The sequence below is a fragment of the Dipodomys spectabilis genome, unplaced genomic scaffold, assembly GCF_019054845.1.
Source record: "Dipodomys spectabilis isolate Male_0828 unplaced genomic scaffold, ASM1905484v1 ptg000175l, whole genome shotgun sequence".
In the NCBI taxonomy this organism is placed as follows: domain Eukaryota; kingdom Metazoa; phylum Chordata; class Mammalia; order Rodentia; family Heteromyidae; genus Dipodomys; species Dipodomys spectabilis.
Genome location: NW_024870852.1, coordinates 12,390,537 through 12,402,906, shown reverse-complemented (window position 1 = coordinate 12,402,906; position 12,370 = coordinate 12,390,537). Strand labels below are relative to the sequence as shown.

General features: G+C 44.1%; 1 protein-coding gene across 2 annotated transcripts in view; it reads left to right on the top strand.

Annotated features, from left to right (window-relative positions):
• The first annotated feature begins 4,510 nt into the window (after window positions 1–4,510).
• LOC122120228 (transient receptor potential cation channel subfamily C member 4 associated protein) overlaps window positions 4,511–12,370 on the top strand; it is a 53,075-nt gene continuing 45,215 nt past the window's right edge. The window contains exon 1 of one of the 2 annotated variants that reach the window (XM_042694383.1): window positions 4,511–4,747. In XM_042694383.1, the coding sequence (XP_042550317.1) occupies window positions 4,580–4,747 (168 nt within the window). In that variant the 5' untranslated portion in view covers window positions 4,511–4,579. The remainder of the gene's footprint in view (window positions 4,748–12,370) is intronic. The other variant, XM_042694384.1, reaches the window with a different exon arrangement.

The following is a 12,370-nucleotide window of genomic DNA, read 5'->3' as shown; positions in this document are numbered from 1 at the left end:
TCTGCTTCCAGCTATGTGTTGGTTATTTTTGAGATAGTGTTTTGCTTTGCACCTAGCAGGCCTGGGCTGTGATCATACTACTTGTGTTTCCCTGAATTATTGGGGATGGCAGATGCATGTCACTGTGCCCATATATTGTGCTTCTCTGGTAGCTGGATGTGACCTGATCACAGGACAAGTGGAAGTCCCACAGAGGCCATATCCCATTAAGACCATCCCAGAAGATGTCACAAGGACAAAGTTCGAATGGTCAAATTTGGGACAGCTTGAGCACTAAAAAGGATAATAAGAGGGAAATGAAAACATATACTTAAAAAAGTCATGGTTAGCTGGGCACTGGTGGCTCATGCCTGTAATCCTAGCTACTCAGGAGACTGAGACCTGAGGGTCGTTGATCAAAGTCAGTCTTGGCAAGAAAGTCCATGAGATTCTTATCTCCAATTAACTACCCCAAAACCAGAAGTGAAGCTGTGGCTCAAATGGTAGAGCTCTAGCCTTGAACAAAAAAAGCTCAGGGATAGCATCCAGGCCTTGAGTTCAAGCCCCAGGACCAACACATACCAAACAAACAAAAATAATAATATCAGCAACAACAAACCTCAAGTCATTGAGAAGAAATTGTACAGTAGAAATGCAATGTGATAGTGTCCAAAATGTTACCACAGGATTATATGGGTGTTTGCATAGGAAAACTTATGTTGAATATAATTGTGCCAGTCTGCTTTGATTAAAATAATTTCTCAAATGACAGATATGGTGATATATATTTGTTTTCCCAGCTACTTATGAGGTAGAGGGTCTTAGTCAGTGGTCATCTTAGGCAAAAGCATGAGACTCCATCTGAAAAACAATCTAAAAGCAAAAGGACTGAGGGCATGACTCAAATGCTTGCCTAGCAAGTTTGAAATCTTGAATTCAACCCCTAGTACTGGGAATTCAGGAGAAGATTTCTCAAGTAATGTAGAGGAAGAACATTTGCCTAGTATGCACAAAGCCCTAGAATCACCCCTGGGACCATGGGGGGATAAATATCCTGTCTGGTATAGCGGTATATTCCTGTAAGCCCAGCTACTTGGGAGGCAGAGCAGAGCAGTAAGTTAAAGATCTGGTTTTGAGACCTTGCCTCAAAAATCAAAATAGAAAGACAAAAGGGCCAGAGGCATAACTCAAGTGGCAGTGTACTTGCCTAGCCTGTGTAAAGCCTGCGTTTAATCCCAGCATTGAGAAAAACGACCAAAGATTTCTATGATTTAACAGACACAATTCAAAAATTATCCTAGAAAATATTTGTCCAACTGAGATGTTTAGTAGTTCATTTACAGGAGGAAATATTCTCAGAATAACATGATTATATTTTGTTAAATCATTTGGAATTTCTTTTTAAAAAAACAAAACAAAACCAGCTTGGGAGGTTCAGTTTTCTAGCATGAACCCAAATAATTGAATGTCCACAGTTCTCTTGTGGGAAGGGTGCTATGCCCTCTGGTGGTGAGAAACCTATTTTCCATGTACAGTCAGTGATGTAAAAAAAAATAAATTTATGGTGTATTACTATCACTATAATCCAGTTTTTTTGTTTGTTTGTTTGTTTTTTGGGTCCGGTTGTGGGGCCTGAACTCTGGGTCTGGGCGCTGTCCCGCAGCTCTTCAGCTCAAGGCTAGCGCTCTACCACTTGAGCCACAGCGCCACTTCCAGCTTTTTTCTTTTTGCTTATGTGGTGCTGAGGAACCGAACCCAGGGCCTCATGCATGCAAGGCAAGAGCTCTACCACTGAGCCACCTTCCTAGCCCCTATAATCCAGTTTTACACTATTCTTTTGGCCAGGCATTAGTGGCTCCCATCTGTAATACTAGCTACTCAGGAGGCTGAGATCTGAGGATCATGGTTTGAAGCCAGCATGCTCAAAAAGTCCATAAGACTCTTATCTCCAATTAACCAGCAAAAAGCTGCAAGTGGTGCTGTAGTAGAGTGCTAGCCTTGAGTACAAAAACCGAAGGTCAGTGTCCAGGCCCTGAGTTCAAGCCCTAGGACAAGTACAATAAGAGAAGAAAAAGAAGCCAGGCGCCTGTGGCTCATGCCTGTAATCCTAGCTACTTAGGAGGCTGAGATCTGAGGATTGTGATTCAAAGCCAGCCTGGGCAGGAAAGGCCATGAGACTCTTATCTGCAATAAACTGCCAGAAACCAGAAGTGGTGATGTGGCTCAAGTGGTAGAGCACTCACCTTGAACTGAAGAACTCAGGGACAGTGCCCAGGTCCAGAGTTCAAGCCCCATGACTGACAAAAAGAAAAGAAAAGAAAAAAGGAAAGAAAAGTGCCGGGAAGGTGGCTCAGTGGTAGAGTTCTTGCCTTGCATGCATGAGGCCCTGGGTTCTATTCCTCAGCACCACATAAACAGAAAAGGCTGGAAGTGGCACTGTGGCTCAAGTGATAGAGCATTTGCTTTGAGCTGAAAAGCTCAGGGACAGCGCCCAGGCCCAGAGTTCAGGCCCCATGACCAACAAAAAACAACAACAACAACAAACAAACAAAAACAGGGGCTGGGAAGGTGGCTCAGTGGTAGAGCGCTTGCCTTGCATGCCTGAGGCCCTGGGTTTGATTCCTCAGCATCACATAAGCAAAAAGAAAAAAAAAGCCGTAAGTGGCACTGTGGCTCAAGTGGTAGAGCGCTAGCCTTGAGCTGAAGAGCTGAGGGACAGCGCCCAGGCCCAGGGTTCAAGCCCCATGACTGACAAAAGAAAGAAAGTAGAAAGAAAGGAGGGAGGGAAAGAAAGGGAAAGGAAGAAGAAAAACAGGAAAAAGATTCATTTTACCTTTTGGTATGAAATTAGAGACCTAATATACTATTATTTTCTTCTTTCTCTTGATTTGAACTATCTCCTTTACCATGTTAAACACACACACACATATACACATGTCTATTTCTAGTCTCCTAACAATCACAAGGTTTTATTTGGCTTATATAACTTTCAGAATTGGGCAACCTGGAATGAAAATTCAGACTTTTACCCACCCTCCCCCTTTCTCTCCAACCAGCAACAATTTTCTAAAGGGCAAATTTATAATGAGCATAAAAATCATAACCACACTTTCAGTTGGTCTGGGACAGTGCCTATTGTTCTGGTATGATTTTTGTCTTCTTTTACTCTTCTCCTCCTCTTCCCTAATTTTTCAGTATCACGTGTATATTTGAAAAGAGATTCTGACATGGAAAGCTAACAGCCCAGTCTTCACAGTTTCCGAGGGGATGCTTCCAGGTGCTATGCATGTGTTTATTTTTCAAATCCAACATTTCCATGCAGTAGTTTATAGTTCTGTCCCCGCTGGGTGAGGTGGCTCCCGCCTGTAATCCCAGATCTTTTAGAGGTAGAGATCAGACGTTCTTTCACTCTTTGGGCAGTTCATTACAGCCTCCTTAGTTGCTAGTCAAAGTGTTTACCATATCCTAATTGAGCACATTCAACAACTTTCATTGGTTACAATATTGCCCCTTAGGAAGGGGAAGTGGGAAGAGTCAAAACCACCTTACCTCAGAAATTTGTCAAAAGCAGTATGCTGGTTTAAAGAACAACTGCTAAGAGCCGGGTGCTGGTGGCTCACTCTTGTAATCCTAGCTGCTCAGGAGGCTGAGGTCTGAGGTTCGTGGTTCAAAGCCACCCTGAGCAGCAAAGTCCAAGAGACTCAACTCCAATTAGCCACCAGAACACCAGAAGGCTCAAGTGGTAAATCGCTAGCGTAGAGTGAAAGAGCTCAGAGACAGTGCCCAGGTCAAGAGTTCAAGCCCCATGACCCACCAAACAACAACAACAAACTGCTAGAGAAAAATTAGGACCGAGTTCTGAGAGATGATGACACAATTTACTAATCTCTTTTCCTTCCGCGAATTCATTTAACTTCAAAGCCGCTTATCCAGTTCATTGCCCATCCAGATAGTGTGGGAGAAGTTGTCATCCCCTGCGGACTGCATTCCAGAACAGGGTGGGAGGGGGTTCCGCTCACCCAGCACCCGCACCGCTACCCCAGGCATGGGTCCCAGGCACGGGTCCCAGGCCCGAAGCACAGCAGGCCCCGTAGGAACTATTAACTGATCCGGCTCACGGGAACTGAAGACAGTGAACTAAGGAGGACACTGCAGCCCAGGGGCAGAATGCGGTGACTTGGCTGAGGTCGGCAGCGAATCGCAGGCAGAGAGAGAAGCAGGTGGAAGTCAGACTCAACGGTCTGAGAGTGCTGCTCCAGCAGGCCTTCATTGGCCAGTGGGCTCCATTCTAGGCGAAATGGACTAGAGATGGAAGAGTGTGCACGCGGGGCCTCGTCGCCGTCGGGCCGATCCTCTGCGGGAAGGCTAGACTTAGGAGTAATAGAAAAAATAAAAGAAAGTCCCGCGTCGCTCTGTCCCCTGCGCGGCCTCGGGAAAGGACTACATTTCCCAGCGAGTCCCCGGGCGCGCACAGTCCCTGCCACGCGGCCTGCGCCTCCTCCATCAACCCGCTGGGGGCGCTGCGCCGAACCCTCCGCCGCCCCGTAGAAATCGACGCGGCCCTAGGGCCGCTCGCTTCCTGTTTGTCCGACGAGGCGACATGGCGGCGGCGCCGGCGGTGGCTGGGGCTGGGGCCAGCCGGGGGAGACGGTCGGCAGCAACAGTGGCGGCGTGGGGTGGATGGGGAGGCCGGCCGCGGCCCGGGAACATTCTGCTGCAGCTGCGGCAGGGCCAGCTGACCGGCCGGGGCCTGGTCCGGGCGGTGCAGGTACGAGGCTGGCCCGGAGGGGCGGGGCGGGGCGGACCCGGCGGGAGCTGGCCGGGGGCCGGGGAAGAGGCCTTCCCGGGCCGCCGCCGGACGGGGCCGGACCCCCTGTAGCCAGCCACAGGGCCTCCTAGTGGGCCTCCCGGATGCTGTCACCTTCGGTGGGACCCCGGGCAGCGGCTGGCTTGAGGTCTCGGGTTAGGGGCCGAGTGGGTTCGGGCTGCTGTGGGCATTGATGGCGTGGACGAGCCCTGGGCCCAGCTTCTGGATCCTCCCTTCCCTGCGCCACGTCTGCACGTCTGGGGAACCCTGTCGAGTTTGCTTTGCTTCATCCTCAGTGGGCCTGGCGTTTCTTCTTTTGATCATTGGGTGGTGGGGTCGGGGGGGTGGTGGGTAGGGGAGGGCTGTCCTCATTTGCAGCCCCCAAACGGTCCCCAAGCGTTATCTCCAAATGTCATTTTCTCCTGGAACCCTTTCCTTCGCAGTCCTCCTTGTTTCTCAAGTACGTCCCCATTGTTATTCGATCAAACGCCGGAATTCGTGTCGTTCACCTTACTTTCTTAGTCTCTAATTACATATTTCTTTGTTGTCCGCCTTTTTCTTGCCCATTACATTAGGCTGAGCTCCAGCGGGTGCTGGAGGCTTGTCTGTGTAGAGCGACGGTCAAAACCCTGCTCTCCTTGGCTTGGGAAAGTTGCCTTTCAGTGCCTTAGTCTCCTCATTTGTAAGAAGGGGATGAGAATTAGCAACCTATAAGGTTGTTGTGAAATTCACAGGCGACTTGTGTAAAATGTCAATGCATTCCTGGTACTTACTGGGAGAAGAAGGTTAATAAGTCAGTGTTATCCTCAGTGCCTGGCTTTGTAATCTGTGCCCAATATATGATCAGTGATTTTTTTTAATGTGTGGAAGATATTGCTTTAGGGTAAAGCAGGATGGATAAGAGGTAGCCTCTTCACTCTTCTTGTGGTCCCAGAACTTACTTCGTGAATATACCTGTGAAACATTAGCTTGATTTATTTTATTTTTATTAGCTTTACATTAGTTATACAGAGGGGGGTTTCATGATTAGATTTTCACATATTTTCACAATTATCCATATTAGCATAAATAAAAACATTTTGCCTGAGGAAGGATGGGAATTGGGTGACTGGAGGAGAGAACGAGGAGTGAGACTTGCACACTGTGTAACTTTACATATTGAATTTTGAACCATCTGAATGGCTTCTCAAATGACTAAAAAGATAAAGGCTAGAAGGTCTGTGTTTGTGAAGAGAAGTAGATGAAGGAGCCCTTCTGGGTGACATACTTTCTCAGACATCACCCTGGAGGAACAATGTTTTTCCCCTATGCATTCCTATCTGTCTTAAAATAATTCTGGAAATACTCTTTAGGTACTGAGCTGAGTATGTTAGGGATAGGCATGCTTAGGGGATGTCAGAAAGGTACCTAACCAGTGTGGGGGGGGGGGGGGGGGGAGAAGAAGAGAGAAGAGAGGGCTCTTGGCTTTTTCCACCCAAGGCTAGCTCTTACCCTTTTGAGTCACAGCTTCACTTCCAGGTTCTTGCTGGTTAATTGGTGATAAGAATCTAATGCGATTTCCTATCCAGTCTGGCTTGGAACTGCAGTCCTCAGACCTCAGCTGCTTGGATAGCTAAGATATAGGCATGAACTACTGGACCCAGTTCTAACAAACCTTTAATGAGCACATAACTTGTACAGGTGGTTAGTGTACTCCTATACACCCTTTCCCCCTCCCCCAAATAATCTGTCTACATAGAATAATAAGGAACTTTAGAAATTCCTTAGCATCATGAATGAGGCAATTTAGGAAACTAATTTGTTTCCACTGCTGAAAGGTTTCAGCTGAGTGTAACTAGAGAAACTAGTTACTAGGTTACTAGAATATATTCTTTTTTTTTTTTTTTGGTTCCGGTCGTGGGGCCTGAACTCTGGGCCTGGGCTCTGTCCCTCCGCTCTTCAGCTCAAGGCTAGCGCTCTACCACTTGAGCCACAGCGCCACTTTCCGGCTTTTTTCTTTTTGCTTATGTGGTGCTGAGGAATCGAACCCAGGGCCTTAGGCCTGCAAGGCAAGCGCTCTACCACTGAGCCACCTTCCCATCCCTAGAATATATTCTTGAGCCTACTTTTATCATTGTGGTCACTGATCTTTGTATGCAGGAATAAGATCTATTTCAGGGTTGAGTTAGGGATTCCTAGAACTATCGTGAGGATAAGGAGACCTTCATTGCACATATATTACCTAGTAACTTTCTTTCTTTTTTTTGCTTACTACACCCTCCCTCTTACCTCTCCTACTCTAGAATAAATTGTTTTCTTACTTATATTTGCTTAGCAGAGTAAACATATCCATGTTGCATGTAGTATAGGAAAATAACAGGTTTTTACTTTTTTTTTTTTTTTGTCGGTCGTGGGGCTTGAACTCTGGGCCTGGGCGCTGTCCCTCAGCTCTTCAGCTCAAGACGAGCGCTCTACCACTTGAGCTGCAGCGCCACTTCCGGTTTTCTGGTGGTTTATTGGAGATAGGAGTCTCACGGTCTCTCCTGCCCGGGCTGGCTTTGAACTGGGATCCTCAGATCTCAGCCTCCTGAGTAGCTAGGATTACAGGCGTGAGCCACCAGCGCCCGGCGGTTTTTACTTTTTTTAAGGATAAATATATACACATACATATGTTTGTGTGCAACATAAACTTAACCGACTGTACAATTCAGCAATGTTGAGTGTATTTACATTGTTGTGCGTCTAAATCTCTAGACCTTTTTTTTTTTGAGTGGGGGAAGCACTGGCCCTGATCTTTTGCTTAAGGCGCCACAGCTCCATTTCTGACTTGTTTTATTGGAGACAAGAGTCTCATGGACTTTCTTTCCCAGGCTAGTTTTGAATCTCCATCCTCAGATCTTAGTCTCCTTAGTAGCTAGGATTATAGCCATGAGATATCAGCACTCTAGAACTTTTCATCTTGCAAATCTGAAAACTCCTCATTCCTCCCTCCTTCAGCTGATGGCAATCACTCTTCTACTTTTTGTTCCTGTGAGTTTAACTACTTGATTCCTTTTTGTTTTTTTTTGGGTTGGTTGTGGGGCTTGAACTCTGGGTGCTGTCCCTGCACTCTTCAGCTCAAGGCGAGTGCTCTACCACTTGAGCCACAGCACCACTTCCGGTTTTCAAGTGGTTTATTGGAGATCAGAGTCTCACAGACTTTCCTGCCTGGGCTAGCTTTGAACCGCAATCCTCAGATCTCAGCCTCCTGAGTAGCTAGGATTACAGGGCTGAGCCACTGACGCTTGGCTTTGATTCCTTATTTTTGTTTCTTGAGGCGGGGTCTCACCGTGTAGCACAGTCTGGCCTTGAACTTGCACTCTTCCTATTTCAGCCTTCCTAGTGTCACCATGCCCAGCCAATTTGACTACTTTAGATGATGATGTCATATAAGTGGAACCATTACAGTGTTGGTCTTTTTGTAAAAGTTAGGTTTATTTCGCTTAGCATTATGTCATCAGGCTTCATCCATGTTGTAGAGTTCAAGCCCCACGACCAAATAAATAACTAAATAAAACTTTAATATAGCTGGGTGCCAGTGGCTCATGCCTGCAATCAGGAGGTTGAGGTTTAAGGATTATAATTCTAAGCCAACCCAGTCAGTAAAGTCCATGAGAATCTTAGCTTTAGTTAACCACTCCAAAAAAAAACAGAAATAGAGCTGATGGAAAGCAATTCCTCTTCCACTAAATCTGATCTTCCCTATGTTTTTCCTGTCTCCCTAAAAGGGAAATAAGGGAAGCCTATAGAAGTGTACAGAGTACATGATTTAGAATGAAACTGCCCTACTTGGCTCAAATGGTAGAGCTCTAGCTTTGAGCACAAAAAAATCAGGGTCATTGATCAGTGCCTGAGTTCAAGCCCCAGAACCCACACCAAAAAAAAAAAAAAAGTGCTTAGGAGCTGGGAAGGTGGCTCAGTGGTAGAGCGCTTGCCTTACATGCATGAGGCCCTGGGTTCAATTCCCCAGCACCACATAAGCAAAAAGAAAAAAAGCCAGAAGTGGCACTATGGCTCAAGTGGTAGAGTGCTAGCCTTGAGCAGAAGAGCTGAGGGACAGTGCCCAGGCCCAGAGTTCAGGCCCCACGACCGGAACCAAAAGAAAAAAAGAAGAAAAGTGCTTTATATAGCACATATTAAATGTATTTGATATTTAGTAAATAAGTGTTCTCAGCTAGTAATTAAACTGGGTTTCCTGAGAGAATAATTTTCTCTATATCTCTTGTATCTGCAGAGCATGAAACCACACCAGCCACTTGATACTAAGGATTCAGGAAATTGCTTGAATTGAAACTTTGTATAGCCTATATATAGTCTATACTTACTCTCCAGCAATCTCAAGAGTGTGTGTGTGTGTGTGTGTGTGTGTGTGTGTGTGTGTGTGTGTGTGTGTGTGTGTGTGTGTGTGTGTGTGTGTGTGTGTGTGTGTGTGTGTGTGTGTGTGTGTGTGTGTGTGTGTGTGTACGCACGCGTTAGTCCTGGGATTTGAACTCAGGACCTGGGCACTGCCCCTGAGCTTTTTTGCTCAAGGCTAGGTCCCATTTGAGCTACACCTCCACTTATGGCTTTGTTGTATATGTGTGGTTAATTATAGGTAGTCTCATAGACTTTCTTGCTTGGTCTGGCTTTTGAAATGTGGTCCTTAGATCTCAGCCTCCTGAGTAGCTAGGATTAAAAGTGTGAGCCACCAGTGCTAGTCCTAAGACTTTTAAGAGTTTCAGAGTAAAATTGCCTAAGATTTGAAACCTGGCTCTCATATACACTTGCTTTGTGCCTTTAGGCGAGTTATTTAATGTATGCTTAAGTTATTTAAGTATGCTGTAAAGATGAGCTAGTATTGATACTGTATTAATTGTGTTGTTGTATTACTACTAATAAGTCTATTGGGATGGGTCCCAAGTCTGTATTTCCTTTGCTGATTTCTCTCTTTAGTTTCAGATGTGTAACTATATCCAAGTGTCTGTCCAACTTTCCACATAGGTATGTGGCAGGGATCCCAAACTTCATGTGATGAAAAACAATTCCTCTTTCCTATGTGTTCCCCGTCTCTCTAAAAGGGAAATAAGGGAAGCTTATAGAAGTGTACAGAGTTCATGATTTAGAATGAAACTATCCTACTTGGATTGTAGTATGTCTTATTTTCTTGTCTTCATTCTGTCCTCTGTCAAGGTAATATGCAAGAATGCTACTTTAGAGTTTACTGAGCCTTTTCACATTCATTAACACATTTGATCCTTCAAGCACATCAGGTCTTTATAACTTGCTTGAAACTATCTAGTTCCTTCCCATCATACCTAGAATCAAATTTGGATTCCATACTGTAAAAGGTCCTTCATGATTGGTAAGAGGAAAGACAAAGGATAGACCAGGCAGTGCTGCTCATACTATATGTAGACTGTGCTCCACCATCCCCAGATCCCCTTCAGTTTGGCAGTCCGGTGACAGACTGAGTTATGGGATATCTGTTTCCCAAATGCTACTCACTGCATCCTTTATGATTATTGACATATTTAAATTTCACCTGAATGTTTTTACTTTTTTTCTTTTTGCAGTGTTGGAAATCAAACTCAGGGCCTGACACATAGTAGACAAACACTACTACCCAGCCCCACTTTTTTCCCTTAATTTCAACACTTTTTCTTTTTTCTTTCATGGGATTTGAACTTAGGTCCTGTGTGCTATCCTTGAGCTTTTTTAAAGCTCAAGCCTAGCGCTTGAGCCACAGCACCACTTCTAGTTTTCTGGTGGTTAATTGGAGATAAAGTCTCACAGACTTTCCTGTCTGGGCTGGCATCAAACCATGATTCTCAAATCTCAGCCTCCTTAGTAGCTAGGATTTCAGGCATCCCCAATGGCACTATGTTTTATATTTATTCTAAGCATTCGTGTTTGTGAAACCTAGGGATTTAAGTCAATTATATCTTCCCTTGTCTATCAAAGACATTTTGACAATGACAAACCCCTTGATAAGATAACTTCGTATAAGTACTTAAGTACTATTAATTTTGACAGGAAGTATTTGTGTGCACAGGACCCAAAATTCAGAAATTATATTGAAGCAATATAAACACCATTAAAGTGGACACAAGTATTCAGTGGTTAACATTTATTGTAAGAATAACCTAACAAGATACTTAATTTTCATTAACAATCCTTTAAAATGTCTATTTGCATTTAAGATTAAGCAAGTAAAGTATAATTTGTCTTTAGGAAATTAATCACTTAATTATTTAAATAAACAATAAAGTCTATAAATGTCTGGAAATATTACACTGACTGAACAGGGTGACAGCTTAGGGAACATGATGCAAGAGATTATCACTGCTGTAAACTGTCAAACCACAAGTACTCCAAGAGAAAAACCATACGCATCTGCCAGTAATTCAGCTGTGAAGCTGACTGGATGGTGGCTTTTTCATCACAGCGTTCAGCTGTTGCAAAGAAAAGGAAAGTCTAAATGAATATTTTTAAGTGAAAACAATGCCTTGAAGACAATATACATATAGTAATAGAAATTCCTTGTGAAATTGAATATTTGGCTGTTATTGGATCTCTGACTCTCTCAAGGTTTGTAACAAAAAATGGTGCCCTGTCCACAGTACACCTCTGAATTCTATACTTCCTGAGCCAATCACTGTCCACAATGTAGCTATTACTTTTGCAAAAGAAGGAGGTAGGAAACTAAAGAGCCAGTCTTTATTTCTAAATAAAGCTTATTTCTAAATAAAGCTTTATTTCTAAATAAATAGCCTATCAAGCTATTTCTTGAAATTCAGTTTGATTTTATCTACTTTCTTGTTTAAAAGATTAAAGTTCACAATATCGTAGCTTCACAATTTAAGCCTCAAGACCTGGAGCTTAAACTCAGGGCCTCACATTCTATTTGGCTTTTTGGCTCAAGGCTGGTGCTCTGCCACTTGAGTCACACCCTCTACTTTGCAGCTTTTTTGTTGTTCTTGTTGGTCCTGGGGTTTGAACTCAGGGTCTGGGCATTATCCTTGAGCTTTTCTGCTTAATGTTAGTACTCTACCACTTTGAGCCACAGCTCCACTTCTGGTTTTCTGGTGATTCATTGGAAATAAGAGTTTCATGGACTTTTCTGCATGGTCTGGCTTCAAACCACAATCCTTAGATCCCAGCCTCTTGAGTAGCTAGGATTATAGCTATAAGTCACCAGTGCCTGGCTTTTTCAGTTTTTTGCTGTTAATTGTAGGTAATTGTCTTACAGACTTTCCTGCCTGGGCTGGCTTCAGACTGTGATCCTCAAATCTCAAGACTACTGAGTAGCAAAGATTACAGGTGTGAGCCCTCAGCACCTGGCTGTGGCTCATCCTTTTTAGTGTATTGTATGAATTTAGACAAATGCATACAGTCATTTAATTACCACTGTAGTATGAATGTAGAAAACCCTATTGTAGAAGTTAACCCCTTCTACAACCAATCATCTGTTTTCTTTCTGTTTTTTTGAGATTTTTTTTTTTGCATTTGTCTTGACTAGCTTCTTTCACTAGCATAATATTGTATTCTTTTAAAATTTGCTTTGCTTTTTTTTTTTTTTTTTTTTGC